This window comes from Balaenoptera ricei, chromosome 12, assembly GCF_028023285.1.
Source record: "Balaenoptera ricei isolate mBalRic1 chromosome 12, mBalRic1.hap2, whole genome shotgun sequence".
Lineage (NCBI taxonomy): Eukaryota > Metazoa > Chordata > Mammalia > Artiodactyla > Balaenopteridae > Balaenoptera > Balaenoptera ricei.
The window spans coordinates 19,066,883-19,083,339 of NC_082650.1; the positions used below are offsets into that span (position 1 = coordinate 19,066,883).

Here is a 16,457-nt window from a genome sequence, read left to right on the forward strand (position 1 = left end):
AAAGAACCCTCCGAGATCATGGAATCTATATTTCACTGACTATGCTGGACAAAAAAAGGTTACAGTAAATGACAAACTTGCACATGTTGGAGACATCTCCCATAAGCTGCGGACACGTTGCGAAACACTCGTCCTGATTTTCCCCCTAACAAACAACAGTAATAATTCATGTTGGCCTAGCGCTCTGTAGATTTCATAGTCAGTTTCTCACAAATGCATAATTTCATGTGTGTTAACTGTGTCTCTCCTACCAGGTTGCGGCATCAGGGAGAATACTGAGAGCATGTCCAAAACCCACCTGTCTATAGCTTAGGTCCTGTGGGGGGAAAAGCAGATCAAAATACTAGATTCCTTATCAGTTCCCCATTCTTGGTTGTCTTGATGGATGAGCACTCAGACAGAATAATGATTTCTGGGAGAATCTCTCCATGCCAGAGTTTTTAGGGAAGATGTGAAAATATAGAAGTTTTAAAATTTATTATTTCTCTAGAAATATTGGATGCTTGCCATAGATTATTTTAGCACTTCATTTTGTTGCTTGGGCTTTGCCTTTGTACAAGAGCCATAGCTTTTCATTGATCACATAGAATTATCATGATTGATCTTGGGAAATTCAGCAAAAATATTTATTTCATCTGAAATACGAGGTAATATTTTGAATTTTATTTATCAAAATCATGAAAACTTCTCAATTATACATATTTTCTTTAAAATGAAAAATGTGATGTGCTTAACCAATTTTATCTTAATTCAAAATAGAACTACAGGTAAAATTAAAAACAAACTACAGGTAAAACTACAGATTTGTAGGGGAAAATGCTGTTTCTCAACCTGTTTTTAAATAAAATCATGGTTCTTATTAAGGAATTTAATAAGTTTTACAATAAAACAAAAAAGATCATTTTAATAAATTAATTTTAGGAAATGCTGGGTTAAACAAGTTTAAACTGTATTCTTTACTAAAGAAACAACCAGATTCTTTAACAATTATGAATCTTCCAAAAGGTACAGCATTTCTTCACTTTATTTGTTCACAGACTTATTTTTCTCAAGATTCAGGATGATAGACCTCCGCTTTATGAAATTGCTTCAGGAAACAACATATTAGATTCCATATTGTTTCATTATTTAGTAGTCAAAAGTTTACAAGTCTTCAAATAATTCTTAGTATGGGAAAAATGAAGTCACTCCATACCCAACAGGCAGGCGAACCACTGTAGCCTTGGTAGCATACGTGTGAATTGTCACAACAAGATCACGTGCCCTCAGAGATTTCCAAGAAACTGTCTCAACTGTAAGTAGGCCAGGCTGTATGGGAGGGCTGTTCTTTGTTAAAGCTTTAGGAAAATTTAAAAGAAAAAAAAATTATATATATATATACACAGAAATTTGATTGTGAGAGTATAGTTGGCGTTCACTGGTATTGCTTTTTACCAATAATGACATTAATAATATGATAATAACAATAATATTAACAACAACAACCAAGAATTAAACCTATTCTGAAAATGTTCATAAAACATTAGAAACTACTGTGAGTAAATAAATACTGGAAATAATACTCAAGAGGAATCAAGATCTTCTTCCCTCCCTATCCTACTTTTCTCCTCATAGTCATCCCCTCAGCTGAAGAAAACAAGAATGGAAAAGTTAGGAAAAAGAGGACAGACAGGGGTATTTCACTGTAGTATACCACTGCTTTTCTTATGTAGGGCAGTAATAACAATATCCCTCTAGACACAATTTTAAAGGAGGAAAAATACCGCATCTGGGAAAATGAGAGATTTTCCTAAGATAGTGGCAAAGCAAGGGCAAAAGATGCCACTGTTTATTTAAGTTTTGACCTTTGATCCTTAGCTTTGACTGTGTAGAAAAATAATTACCAAAATTTTAATTTTAAGTAAATTAATTAAAAATTAAAAATTTTACTTAAATTTAATTTTTATAAATTAATTTAAAATTTTATCTAATTAAACTTTAATTAATAATTTTTTTATCTTGAAATTGCTAGAAAATAATGACTATTCTTCATCAGTAGCTGAGAGCAAAAGACTTCTTACCCTGTTTCCAGATAACACCCAGGCTAAGGATACAAGGCCACCACATGACCTGAAATACCTGTACGCATTTCGAGTTTCAATGTTCTAGGCCATGGTGTGGCTTAGGAGCTATTGGTTAAGTAGACATACTAAGCTCACACCACTGAAGTCTGGAAAGTTTATTCAACAAGTATTTATTGCCCACTTGCTGCACATCTGACACCATTCAAAACATTGGGTACATCCTGATGGAAAATCATAGTCTGTGCCCTCAGAGTGGGCAAAAAATTCAATATTAAGCATTCAGCAAATATTTGTACCTGTACAGTATCAGGTACTGTTAATTTGAGTTAAATATAAATGCTTTAGTAAAATAAGCCAAACAAAGAATGCTGTTTTGTGCATATGTGCATGTGTTTGCAAGAAGCTGGCCTTAGAGAAGAGAAGGAACAGTCCATCTGTTAGAACAGGAGGGAAGGGTGACAAGAGCTTGGGAGAGTTCATTATGAGAAGATGAGTGGGTCATTTCCAATTTCTTCTATCTCTTCAGTGAAGACAGCAGCAAGGTCATCAGCTGAAAATGAGGACGGATGAGAGTGGGAGTTGGAGATTTGAAGGCAGAGAGAGAGAGAGAGATTTGAAGGTTTGAAATAGTCACTCATGAGAATGAGAGCTGGGAGAATGAATGAACTCAGGAAATGTTGGCAGTGCACAGGGGCTTTTTTGAGATTTGTGGTCCTCAATTTAAAGTGGGGCTAGGTAGTAGGATTTTTTTTTTTCTCCAGTTACACTCAGCTGTTCTGATGAAACGTCAGGTTAGGCACAGAGATATCTTCAACCAATATTAGGATTTTGCCAGGAGTGTAAGATGAGAGGGTAAGAAGAGCACTTGTGTTGAGGGCACCTGTGAGGATATAAATACAATCATGGACCATGGAAACTATGTTGGGAATAAGAGAAATAAAGATGTGAGGAGAGTGGACATAGAAGAAGTGGTAAGGTTGATGGATGGAGGTCCCAGTTCAGACCAAGACCTGTAGGGGTGGGAGTTCTAGAGAGAGCGAACTGGAGATGCAGGGGTGGGGGTCAGAGAACTTGAAATTTGATTAGGATAATACAGTTATTGTTTCAATAACGTCTAAAATATAACCATGAAATTAGGGGGCCAAGGTGGGATGGAGGAAATGATCTTTGGAATTGTCAAATCAAAGAAGAAAGAGGTCATGATTTTCAATAGATTTTGAAAGAATCAAGAATGATAACATGTGGGACTTCCCTGGCGGTCCAGTGGTTAAGACTTTGCTTTCCAGTGCAGGGGATACAGGTTTGACCCCTGGTCGGGGAGCTAAGATCCCACATGCCTTGCAGCCAAAAAATCAAAACATAAAATAGAAGCAATATTGGAACAAATTCAATAAAGACTTTAAAAATGGTCTGTATCAAAAAATCTTAAAAAAAAAAAGAATGATGACTTGTATAGGTGGAAAGAAAAACAGAGGGACCAGGTGTGCTCAAGAGGTGACCGTAAGACCACAACAAGGAGAGGGACAGGTGGCAAGAGCGAGTATAATCCTTAATGTCAGAGAAGCAGGAAGATCTTAGGAGGTCTGGAGAGGGAATAAGTTCCTTCACACATTATACATTTTCCCTGAACAGAAAGTAAGTTGGGATCTCAGACAGTCATTTTCTCATAGCCTTCTTACCTCCAGATTCTCCCCAGCGTACCAATGCAGAAAAGCAAATCAGTAGTTCAATGGGCTTTAGACTGTCCACAAATAGATAGTAGGACACACGTTCATCTGAGAACTGCAAGAAATCAGACCAATCATTGTATTTCATGTCAGCCTATTAATGCTGTATTTTCCACTTCTATTAAAAGTACAATATCTAACATTTATAGAGAATTTACTGTGTTCTAGACACCACGATAAGTACTTTACAGGTTTAATGATAGGAAGAAAATCACACCGGTGAATGCTGGCAGCAGTCCATGGAAGCTGGGTCTGCAGGGCCTGTGTGAGACTGGCCACCATATCAGAGAGAGCCAAAGCTCCTTCCCATGAGTAAAGAAAAGGGATATGCTTATTCCAGAAATGACAAGTAGACGAAGAGACTGAGCCCAGAGCTGAGCAGTGCTCAGAGGATAGGCCTTTAATAAGCAAACAGTCCGTGGAGTAACTTTGGCAGAGAATGGAAATGTACTAAGGTATGCTACTTGGTGGTTTTTGATATAAACCCTCTATTCCTTCTTTCTACAAGATCCTCAGAAATATACCCATTGTACGCTAATGAACCAAACTGGATTTTTGTCTTGGGCGTGCAAGAAAGTACTGAGCACAACTGGAATGTTCTTTAGTGGACAGCCACATAAGGACTACATGAATATGATTTTAATCCATCTTACGTGGGTACCGTTAATATCCATAATTATGGATGGAGAAACTGAAACACAGAGAGGGTAAGTAAATTGCCAAAGGTCACAGCACTTGCAAGTAGAAAAGCTGAGATTCAAAAGTAGGTCTATCTATCTACCTGACTCCAATACTGATCTTCACGATTACTGGGCTATTATTGCATTTCAATTTCCCAGTGCTTCAGCATAATTTTGACTGATGGTATATGGTAAATGTGTTAATTTGTCATTACACTTTCAAAGCTTCCTATACTATTGAACAACAATATTTAAATAACAAGTTGCAATACAAAAGAAAAATCTCTAGCAATACTGTGAAAAAAGAGATCCTTATTAATCAAATATAACAAGATTTCTAGAAACGCTTGGTACAATGTAACTATTTAAAATGATCACTTCCCTCAATGTCTTCCAATAGTTAGCATTAGACACTTTATTTCATTTGTTTTCTTTTGGCTGCCACATGTTGGTGATAGAGGCAGTTGTTTCAAACACCATCTAAAACTATGAAGGGCCCTGCATTTGCCAGCGCAGCCTGTGTGGCTGAGGAGGGGATTCTGCCTAGAGATCATTTGTTGTCATTTTAAAGAGCCTGAGAATTTGAGGGTGAGGTGGCCCCGAGGCCACATTCAGGGGCTCTGCTCTGGTGCGGGGACCAGACACCTTTGTGAGCCCCTTGCCGACCCCCATGACATCTCCCAGGGGACAGCTAAGGCATGTGCAGCAGACAGGCCTCAGGCTGTGTGTCTCCAGCTCAGCTGGCAGTGCCTGTGGCCACTAAAATCAGGACTGTCTGGCCTCAGACCACGAACAATCCATGTTAAAGGCCGTTAAGTTTGGGTACCTAAAACATCCTCTAAGAAAAAGTCATCATTTTCTCAGACCATTGATGTTAAAAAAAAATTCAGCGGAGTGAAGGGACTCATAACGGATGCCGTCATTTTATTTTGCTAAGCTGGGACTTTACAAGGAAAATACAATTCTCTTTTTACCATCACTTCATAAAAATAGGATCTGAATAAAGAACAGTTGGCCATTTTCCGAACACACATACACCTATATATTAGGGTGGTGATGTATAACAAAAACTCATATGCAAACTGCTCTTAGTAATAATAATGACAGCCAGCATTTATTTTCACTTACTAAGTATTAGGCATTCTCCTAAGTGTTTTACACATGTTCTCTCATTCATTTCTCAACTCTATGATGTTGGTCTCTCACTGTCATTGTACAAATAAGAAAACTGAGGCAAAGAGAACTTAAATAGCTTGCTCAAGTCCCACCTCAGATGTGATCTAGATTCAAACCCCGGCAGTCTAGCTCCAGAGCCACTCATCTGCTTCCTCCAAAGGTGTACTAGTGAGAAAGGCGCAGGTTTTACATCGGACAAACGCAGTTCTCGTGATGCTTGCGCCACTTACTAGTTTGGTGATCTTGGGCATTTTACCCAAACTTGGTTTGCCTCAGTTTCCTAACCTGAAAATTGATAATAATAATTGTCCTTTCATTGAGTTTGCTATGAGGAGTCGATGTAATAAAGAACCTAGGTCAGGGCTAGGAACAGAGTCAACACCTGTAAATGACTGTCATTTAATTATTGCCAATATTTTGAATATGACAACATTCCTAAGTTAACTGTAAACTGTATATTATTCTCATACCGTACTCTGGGTTCCACTATTCCCAATTAACAGGTTTTTTGTTTTGTTTTGTTTTTTGTAATATTCATAAAATCAAAGCATTCCTCTGGGCGTTTTTATAGATAGACTTCAGAACCAGGTCACCCATTCTGCCACCCCTGCAAACGCCACCCCAGTCACTACTACAGACCTGATTCTTACTTTCAGAGCAGGCAACCAGCTACAGAGCACCTCTTGAGGGATGCTCAAACGGTTTTCTCTGCCTGCATTTTCATCTTGTACAAGTGCAAAGGGAGAAGTCATCACCAAGCCTCCTACTTTCCCCAGCTCTGCATACAGCTCATGGATGTGTCGGGGGAGTATCACTGGGGGCTTGCAGGGCCCCATACAAGTGACATGCAAGTTTCAGCACAACTTAGTTTCCCAGGATATGTTTCATAGTTTTCCACAAAATTCCACTCAATGTGACATTTGTTCGTTAATTCATTCAACAATTTTTTTTTTTTTTTTTTTTTTTTTACCAAGCTCCTACCTCATGCCAGGACCTGTACTGCAACAGTAAAGAAAAGGATGGAGTCCTCCTTAAGCTGCTGACGGGAAGTGGCTGGGTAGGTGGAGGGGCACAGAGAAGTGACCGTGCAGTTAGGATGGAGGGAGGGAAGTGTCGGGGTGGCGACAGTCATACAGAGTGCATGGAGTCAGGGTACTTGACCCAGACTCTACAGGCAGGGAAGGAGGTCTCACAGGGTCAAGGACATCCATGCTGTTCTGAAGGACTTCTAGGTGTTAGCCAGATGAAGGCAATAAATATGAAGAAGAATGAACTCCAGGCAGAGGGAAGAACGTGGGCAAAAATAACAGAAATGATAGTGAAAATGTGCTTATATTTTAGGAATTGTGCACAAGTCAGTAAACACTAATTGAAATCAAATATAGTGAATTTACTTGTGCTTTTCCTTCATTTATTCATAAGTCAAAACTTCCTTTATGTGAATTTATATAATAATGCGGCTCAGCATTGAACCACTACAACAAAATCTAATGGATCACACTTGGGGATATGAGGTAGAAGAATTTTGCTTATTGTCTAGATCAGAGATTAGTAGAAGACCCTAAGAATTAAATATTTTTTATTTGTTTTTTTTTTTTTGATGTGGACCATTTTTCAAAGTCTTTATTGAATTTGTTACAATATTGCTTCTGTTTTATGTTTTGGTTTTTTGGCCGCAAGGTATGTGGGATCTTAGCTCCCCAACCAGGGATCAAACCCGCACCCCCTGCATTGGAAAGCGAAGTCTTAACCACTGGACCACCAGGGAAGTCCCTTAAATTTTTAAATATAATTATGTTAGAAGTTTAGAAATGCTTGATAAATCCGAACGAGTTTTTCACTAGCATGATTCCATTAAAAATGTAAGAAGGGAAAGAAAAGAGATCATAATCTATTTACCTTGAATTCTGATTTTTGAAAGTTAAGGCAATATGAACTTGGCTTGTGGAAAATATATATATTCCTGGAAAACATTATTTATAACAGGTTATTGTCATCATATGCAACAAAACAGTACTACATGTTAAGTTTCTCAGAAGCAAATAATTATAGGCAAAACAGGTAAAGACAGATGAAAGTTAAAAAAATAATAACAACTCAGAAAGGTAAAAAGTGGTTGCCAGGGGCTGGGGGTGGGGAAAATAGGGAGAGATTGGTAAAAGATACAAACTTTCAGTTATAAGATGAATAAGGTCTGAAGATCTAATGTATAACATGGCAACTATCATTGATAACACTATATTGTATAATTAAAATTTGCTAAGAGAATAGAACTTAAATGTTCTCACACACAATAAAAAAATAAATATATGAGGTGATAGATATGTTAGTTAACTTGATGGGGGGGATTTTTCACAATATATATGTGTATCAATTCATCACCATGTACACTTTAAATACTTACAATTTTATTTGTCAATTGCATCTCAATAAAGCTGAGAAAAAATAATAACTGTATTGAATTAGTTGCCTGAAAGGGACAAAAATGATCTCCTTCAGTGAATAAACTGCCTTCATCTTAATAAACAAATAAGTCTTTGAGGATAAGCTGAAACTGGCCTGAGACTGGTTTGGCTATTCGTGTTTCATGTGGACAATCAACTCATCCATATTTCCTTCTAATATTTTTCTTATTAGTTATCTATTTTATACATATTAGTGTATCTATGTCAATCCCAATCTCCCAATTCATCTCACCACCCCCCCCCCCACTATCCCCCCTTGGTGTCCATATGTTTGTTCTCTATATCTGTGTCTCTATTTCTGTCTTGCAAACCAGTTCATCTGTACCATTTTTCTAGATTCCACATATATGCATTAATATATGATATTTGTTTTTCTCTTTCTGACTTACTTCACTCTGTATGACAGCCTCTAGGTCCATCCACGTCTCTACAAATGACCCAATTTTGTTCCTTTTTATGGCTGAGTAATATTCCATTGTATATATGTACCACATGTCCTTTATCCATTTGTCTGTCGATGGGCATTTAGGTTGCTTCCGTGACCTGGCTGTTGTAAATATCCTTCTAATATTTTTGTTTGATATTATATCAACACCAGACTAATATTGGCTTAACTCTTTTAAATGAAAGCTAAAAATGAATAGCTTATATACCCACTGTATTAAATGCACACAAAAATTTATACTTACTGAAAGCATACACAGAAGTCTTCAAAATCTAACCATATTTCTTTAGAAACACCATTATTTACTGCTGCAAGTTCCTCCTTCGATTTTTCCTGTGTTGCTGTTGTCTGGCTGACCAAGTCTCTTTCCAGACTGATTCCTTCAGCTGCATGGGCTGCATCATTCAATCCATAGTCTGGTAGTTCATCTGCGTACAGCAGAAGACAACCATGTCAAACATACCTAATTGTTAAATATTAAATTATTAAGATATGAAAAATTGTAGAGGAGAGCTCACATATCAAAATCTATTTTTGAGAAAATATTTACTGAGGTAATAGTTTACATGCAGGCCTCAAATTTGTAGAGGTCCATACAAAGACCCACTTTCATACCCTCAGGAGAATTTAATCATAACTTACATGCAGAGTGTCCAGAAATTTTGAAATCACTTTCATAAATTTGTGCACACATTCTTTAGAGATTAAAGTTATAACACAAGTTAGCTGGTTTATGTATTTAAAATCTGCTGTAAACAGACATATTCATGTAAGAGGGGCTGACGCAGACAACAGAAGGAGAAGCAAAAACTTGAAAGATCTATTGTGATGGATGTATTTCTGTAAGCCCTGCAGTCAGTGATTCCGTAATCTTATTTTATGTTTATCAAGGAATGGCATAAAGTTCTCATACACTTTTCTTGAACCAAAATGTTATATACGCACATGCCAAATAACACTTTTTTGGATTTCAGCCTTGGTCAAGTCTTTATTTAGGATCTGAGGAATTTGCAATGGTTCCAGTGCTTTGATCATAACGTGCATGCATTAAGACACAAGAATTTTACTCATGGGACTTTAATGAGATAGTCTTTTATTTTGACTTTAAGCTTGAATTTAACAAGTGAGATTATCTGATTTTTCTAGCCCAGAGCAGATTAGACTCAACACATCAGAGGAAGCCCTGGAGGGAGGCTGCTGAGAGCCAGGAGGAGGGAGAGCAAGAAGCTGTCGAGAAGCAGAGACCCCTTTGTGCTTTGATGTCTGTGAAAAAAAGTCTTGAGAAGATTATTAATTTACCTTTTCTGAGTATAGCTTGTGAAGCAGCATTACCCTGTGAAATGAAAGGAACACGTTAAGAAACCATTTATAAATTCGACAAAACATTACAGCTCTCTAAAGCACCACAGTTTCTAAAAGAGTTAATACAGTCTTTTAAACACTGAAGAAATAGATTTCTACAAATACTTACTAAAACCTACAGCAAAACGAAATTTGTTTTTAACCTTAAAACTCAAAAGATGTGAATTTGGCTGAGAGTTTAAATTTGTGACATTAAAATACAGAAGATATGAGTGTATTAAACATTTGAATCTTATAATAAAAGTTAAATAAAAACAATAATATCCCCAAGTAGATATATTAGTTGGTATGAGGCACCTATAATTAATACAGATGGAGTAAAATGAGATTATGATTGATAATTAGTGTACGGAACCTAAGGATTATTTCAAATTATAAAAATGTTTTCTCAGATTTTTAATAGGGAAAATAAGCTCCACATGTATGACTCTGTTATCTCTGGGACACAATTAAAATAAGTATAAAAGATAAAATGGTATAAATTTATACAGACTGATGGGTGATATTTTGGATGATGTAAAGTATATGGAGAAGACAACAGAGTAGACAAAACTTAATACTAAGTGCTGGTGAGAAGCAAGCCCATCCACTCCTTAGGACCCCAGAAACAATTAGCAGGCATCTGGGAAGGACAGAATGAGATACAGGTTGAAAATACAGGGATGGGTTGAATGTCTATATAAGGAACAGACAAATCCCCACTTCTCCCTAATCCCTTCTGGTTTAGCATCTATCCTTCTTCTGCCTAAACAGGACACTGGAAGTTGCTTCAAGTAGAGAAATTAAATGAAAAGTCTCCAGATCTGGGTTCACAGATACTGTGGGAAGCAAGAAAGTTTACTACATAGAGAGGAGAGGAATTAAGTGAACATCCACATGCTGAACTTTGAGACTCTCAGGAACTCTGTGCTGCTCGGCTTTAATAACTCTGGTGGATAAGGATATAACAATCCTTATGACCACATTCCACCCCAGCAGGGAGATTAGAGGACCCTTAACCTGAGACACTGAACAGAGCCAGGGAAAATCCTCAGGGAATCTGATATTTGGAGCTAGTCCCACCCCAAATGAAGCTCATTTACCCCCAATTATCTCAAATTAAAACTTCCAGTTGACAAGCTCTATCCATGCCATAAAGCTTCTTCTAATCAGCAGCTCTTTAATTTCATAAATTCCTTAAATATATGTGTACAAAAAAGTACTGCTAGATAATTGAGGAAAGAGTCTCATATAAAAGAAAGAAACTAATGGGTGTGGGTAGGGAGATTCATAGGAATCAGAAATGATAATATAGGGAGAAATTTTTAAGTTAGTAATATCAGAAAGTTAAGAAGATACTCATTTATCAAATAATAAACTATAAAAATACAATCAAGAACAAGAGACAGTTCTTAGAAACTAAAAATAGGAAAGTGAAATAAATTCAATAGAAAGTTTGGATGTAAAGTTGATACAAAAGACTCAGAGACGAAAACTAAAAAACTTTTCAAAGAAAACATAGGTGACGAGCTTCACGACATTGGATTTGACATTGGTTTCTTAGATATGACAATAAAAACACAGACCGCAAAAGTAAAAATAAATTGGGCTACATAAATAATCTGTCATTCAAAGGACGTAATCAACAGAGTGAAAATGCAACCTATGGAATGAGAGAAATTATTTGCAACTCATATGTCTAGTAAAGGGTTAACATCAAGAATATATGAAGAACTTCTACAAAAACAATATAAAATAAAGAAACCCAATTTAAGAATGGGTAAAGGACTTGAATAGACATTTGTCCAAAGAAAATATACAAATGGCCAACAAGCACATGGAAAACGTCCTCCACATCACTCATCCTTAGGGGAATACAGATCAAAACTGCAATGAGATACCACCCTCACGGCCACTGGGATGACTACTGTTAAAGAAAAAAGAAAAAAAAAAAACAGAAAATGACAAGTGTTATTGTTACTGTTATGTGGTAAGGATGTAGAGAAATTGGAACCTTTTTGCACTTTCTGTGGGAATACAAAATGGTGCAGTTGCTATGGAAAACAGTATGGTGGTTCCTGAAAAAGCTAAAAATAGAATTAACGTATGATCCAACAATTCCACATCTGAGTATATACCCAAAAGAACTGAAGGCAGCATCTCAAAGAAACATTTATACACCCATGTTCATAGCAGCATTATTCACCAAGTATCCATTGACGGATGTATGGATAAACAAAAGGTGGTATATGTACATGAACAATGGAATATTATTCAGCCTTAAAGGAAAGAAATTATGACACATGGTACAACATGGATGAACTGTGAGGACATTTTACTAAGTGAAGTAAGCCAGCCCCCAAAATACAAATACTGTATGATTTCACTTATTTGAGGTACCTAGAGTAATCAGAATCCTAGAGACAAAAAGTAGAATGGTGGTTTTAAGGGGCTGAAAAGGGGCAGGAATGCAGAATGATTTAATGGGTATAAAGTTTTAGTTTTGTAAGATGAAATGATTTCTGGAGGTTAGTGGCACAGCAATGTGAATGTATTCAATATTATTGTTCTCAGAAAAGGAAATTCTTGAGGAAAAAGTATAAGAAAATTCTCCAGAACTGAAAAACGTGAGTATCCAGGTTGAACGGGCTCATGGAGTACCTAGCACAGTTCATGTAAACAGACTCATTTACGCGGCCAATCATTGTAAATTTTTCTTATTCCAAGAATGGAAGGAATGTCTTAAAACATTCCCAGAGGGGCAAAAAAAGAGTCATCCTAGAACAGATCAAGAATCAAAATGTTATCTGTATTCTTAAGAGCAATGGTTGAAGGTAAAAGACAAAAGTTAAGGAACAGAGTTAAAATTCTGAAAGAAAGAACATCCACACTGGAATTCTACAACACGCCAAAATATAAATCAGGGGAGGGGGTGGAATACAGACATCTGCAGGCATACAAAACCCTCATAATTTTCACTTCCCACGCAGTTTTTCTCAGGGAGCACTAGAAGATGTGCACCACCTAAATTAGGGTATCAAGTAGCAGGAGAGCATAGTTTCCAAGAATTAGAAAATCCATCAGAGGAGAGAGAGAAAAGAAAGTCCAATGATGACAGGTGCAAGTTTCCATCAGTTGGAACAAGAGCAAGAGAGCAAAGGATTCCAGAGGGTGATATCTCCAGGAAAACAGGCGGCATTGGTAGAGTTATCTGATGTGTTTGTGTGGTAAAGGGGGTTTAAAGGTATTTGTTCAATGGTGTTTCTTTTTTTTAAAAAGAGTGTCTGGGAAGGTTTCCTAATGTGTCGTAGAAAAAAAAATGAAGTAATTGGTTTGTACAAAAAGTTGTGTAAGAAAAGAAATTTGTCTCTCCAATAAAAATCCTTCCACAGCTAGAATATTTTTTAACGGAAGAATACTTTTATTTATTACCATCCTTCTTCTATTACAGCCTGAAGTAATGATGAAGGTGGAAAAGGAAACAGGTAAATAATTAATGCCTGACTTGCACTAAATATTAATTCCTAAGGAAAGTCTGAAGACAGGCCTAGTGTCCCTAATATTTGTATCTATTTTAAGGGCAAAGGTAGGGTAATTTTGCTATTTAAAAACATAAACTATATTAGGCTGGGCTAGTCTGAGGTAACAAACCAATCCTGAAATTTCAATGGCTTAACACATAGGGTTAATTTCTCCCTCATATTCAGCCCATTTTGGGGGGCTCCTTTTCAAGGGATTCCTTTCCCAGTTGTGATGTAGGGATCTAGAAACTTGTATCTTGTAGCCTTGCCACTGGGATACGCGGTTTCCTGATGGTTGTGGGAGAAGCAGAGAGCTGCAAAGCCACGTGCAGACTCAGTAAGTGCTTCGGCCTGAAATGGCACACCTCACTATTGCCTGCAGTCTATCAGCCAGATTGTGTGTCGAAGGCAAGCTCAAGAGCAGGGCCGGCTTCATGAGTGTGTAATCACTCAGGGCGCTGGGCTCAGAAGGGCCCTGTGTTTGTTTTAATGCTCTGCTGTCACTCTCTTGACATTCTTAATAATTGTTGAACAAGGGGCCCTGCATTTTCATTCCACAAGTTATGCAGCCAGTCCCAGTTACGAGCCAGGAGCCAGACCTGTGAGAGGCCTGGGAAGTATACAAGGGGCACTGAGACTCCCAGGGGGCAGTGGGCATCTCAGTCAGAGATCCTGCCAATCAAGCCACAATGCAGAGCCCTTCGCTTCCACCGTTAGGGCTCCAGCTGTTACGGCTCGTAGAACTCTTAGCTTCCCCAACAGCTTCTTCCCTATTAGGTGAGAAGCATTATGTAACAGCTCAGGAAATCTCAACGGGGTCTGCTCTGGTATCCAGCCTCACAGCTAGAGTACTGATTGGACAAAAACTTGTGAAATGAAAAAATCTTGAAGACAGAGGAAAGTGGAGGTATGAGACGGTAAGTGAATACGAGAGTGCTAAATCCTTATCTTCTACAGCAAGAGGTCAAGAGATAATGTTTAAATTGATAGATGGAGAAAGAACGGAATTCAGTCATCCAACAAATACGTAACAGTGTCTGTCATGTGCTAGGCATCTTTGCAGGTGCTGAGGGAGAAACAGTATATGATAAAGATCAAGATTTCTGCCTTCATACAGCCTACTACTTAGAAATATGGAGACACATAGCAGAAGAAACACTTAAATAAAAGTGATTGACTCTGGGGAGGAAGGCTAAAGAATGAGGAGGGGTAATACAGGTTGGTTATTTTGTGATTACCTTTTTGGTAACTTTTGACTCTTTAAAACTATTGCATACAGTACTTTGAAATTAAGAAAAAAAGTTTAACAATGTTTAAGTCTATTCATTCTTCTTGCAAGATTTCTCATCTGTTAGTCTCTGCTTTTCAACTAATTCTAAAAAATGTGTTTACCTGCGTGTGATTCTGTACCCTCCAATGTATCTTATACCATTTATAGAGGTTGGTAGAAATCAACTATGGTTCATTCACATAATGAAATAGTATGCGACTTTAAGAATAAAGACGCTCTTTAGGCACAGTGAAATTATCTCCAGTATTTACTAAGTAAAAACTTAAAAAAATTTCATTAAGTTTTGAGTAGAAAAAGGTGGAATATTGTATGTTTCTTTATATTTACATAAAGACACCCTGAAAGTGTCCTACAGAGGGCAAAGCAGTGAAAGTGGGAGAAGTACTTACATGGAAACAAGACTTCTTGATGTATGCCTTATAATTTTATTTTTGAACATGCAAATATATTATGCATTAAAACCCTTTCACACCTACCACACTGGCAGAAGTTGAAATATCAGACAATATATGGGTTGGCCAGAATGTGGTGTGCAGAGAAAATTCTCATCCAGCGCATTTTATTGTAAGGTTAAAAGGTGAATGTCCTATGACCCATCAGTGATACTCCCAGATTCATATCCTAGAACAGAGCTTCCTAGGCTAGTGTCCACTGGGGCCCATGGTTAGATTTCAGGAATCCATGAACATGGTTGCTTGAAAGATTATTTTCATCTTTAGCTGAAGTTCAGCATTCAGTTTTCTTCAGTTTTTAATTTATCAATGCAGGTGAGTAGCTACAGTGTTATTGGCAATAACTGTGACTTTATCCATGAAAGAAATCACAACATTTTACATTATATTAGAGTTGTTGCAAAATCTGAAATGTCACATATGCTAATCACTACTTTGAAGTTACAGCAGTTATTAGGCCCATTGTTGGATTCCATGTGGTCACATCTTCCTGTCTACAGACACTCCTGTAACCTGAACTGCCCAACTATCTGGCAGCTATCCTTTAGTATACCTTCAACCACCAAATCGTGACGTTGTATGTTCACACGGTGCTAACCCAGACAGCTGTTCTGCTTTCCACTGTTCCCTGTTGCCAATACTCAGCTCATACGCAGAAAGAGATAAGTTGTATTCATCGTGTGTTTTAGAAAATTGACAAAGGGAGACATAACACATAAAAGTTCACAAACCCTGGAACTACAGAAACTCTTGCATGTGTGTACAGGGACAGTCAAGATGAGTCATGGTACCACTGCTTGCAATAGCAAGAAACAAAAAGCAATGAATGTAGCCATTAACACTGTGAAAGATGTTTTTAAATGGTAGACTAGTTATGTATTAAATACCTTTGACCAATGAAATGAATGAACTGTAACATGTGGCAAAAGAGACAAATCTCATAAACAACATTAAGAAATCCCAGAAGAATTAATACAAGAGTCCACAAAAATAAAATGAGGATGACAATGAAACCAAGCTATATATTGTTCATAAACGTGTACATAACTGACAAAATTAGAAGAGTGTGGAGCTGACAAATACCAGACCTTGTATGGCAGGTAGGAGATACAATTCAGAAGAGACACACGTGGAACTTCCCTGGCGGTCCAGTGTTTAAGACTCTGTGCTTCCACTGCAGGGGGCACGGGTTCCATCCCTGGTTGGGGAACTAAGATCCCATATGCCATGCAGTGCACCCCCCCAAAAAAAAGAGAACACAGGAGACATCTATGAGAGATGAATATTCCACTTTCT

The 16,457-nt window shown here is 37.4% G+C and overlaps 1 protein-coding gene across 1 annotated transcript in view; it reads right to left on the reverse strand.

Annotated features, from left to right (window-relative positions):
* ADGB (androglobin) overlaps window positions 1–16,457 on the reverse strand; it is a 159,239-nt gene that overhangs the window by 59,932 nt on the left and 82,850 nt on the right. Inside the window, exons 15-19 of the mRNA XM_059941038.1 lie at window positions 9,853–9,889; window positions 8,801–8,987; window positions 7,546–7,609; window positions 3,743–3,845; window positions 1,196–1,337 (exon numbers count right to left, since the gene is read on the reverse strand). Of these exons, the coding sequence (XP_059797021.1) occupies window positions 1,196–1,337; window positions 3,743–3,845; window positions 7,546–7,609; window positions 8,801–8,987; window positions 9,853–9,889 (533 nt within the window). The remainder of the gene's footprint in view (window positions 1–1,195; window positions 1,338–3,742; window positions 3,846–7,545; window positions 7,610–8,800; window positions 8,988–9,852; window positions 9,890–16,457) is intronic.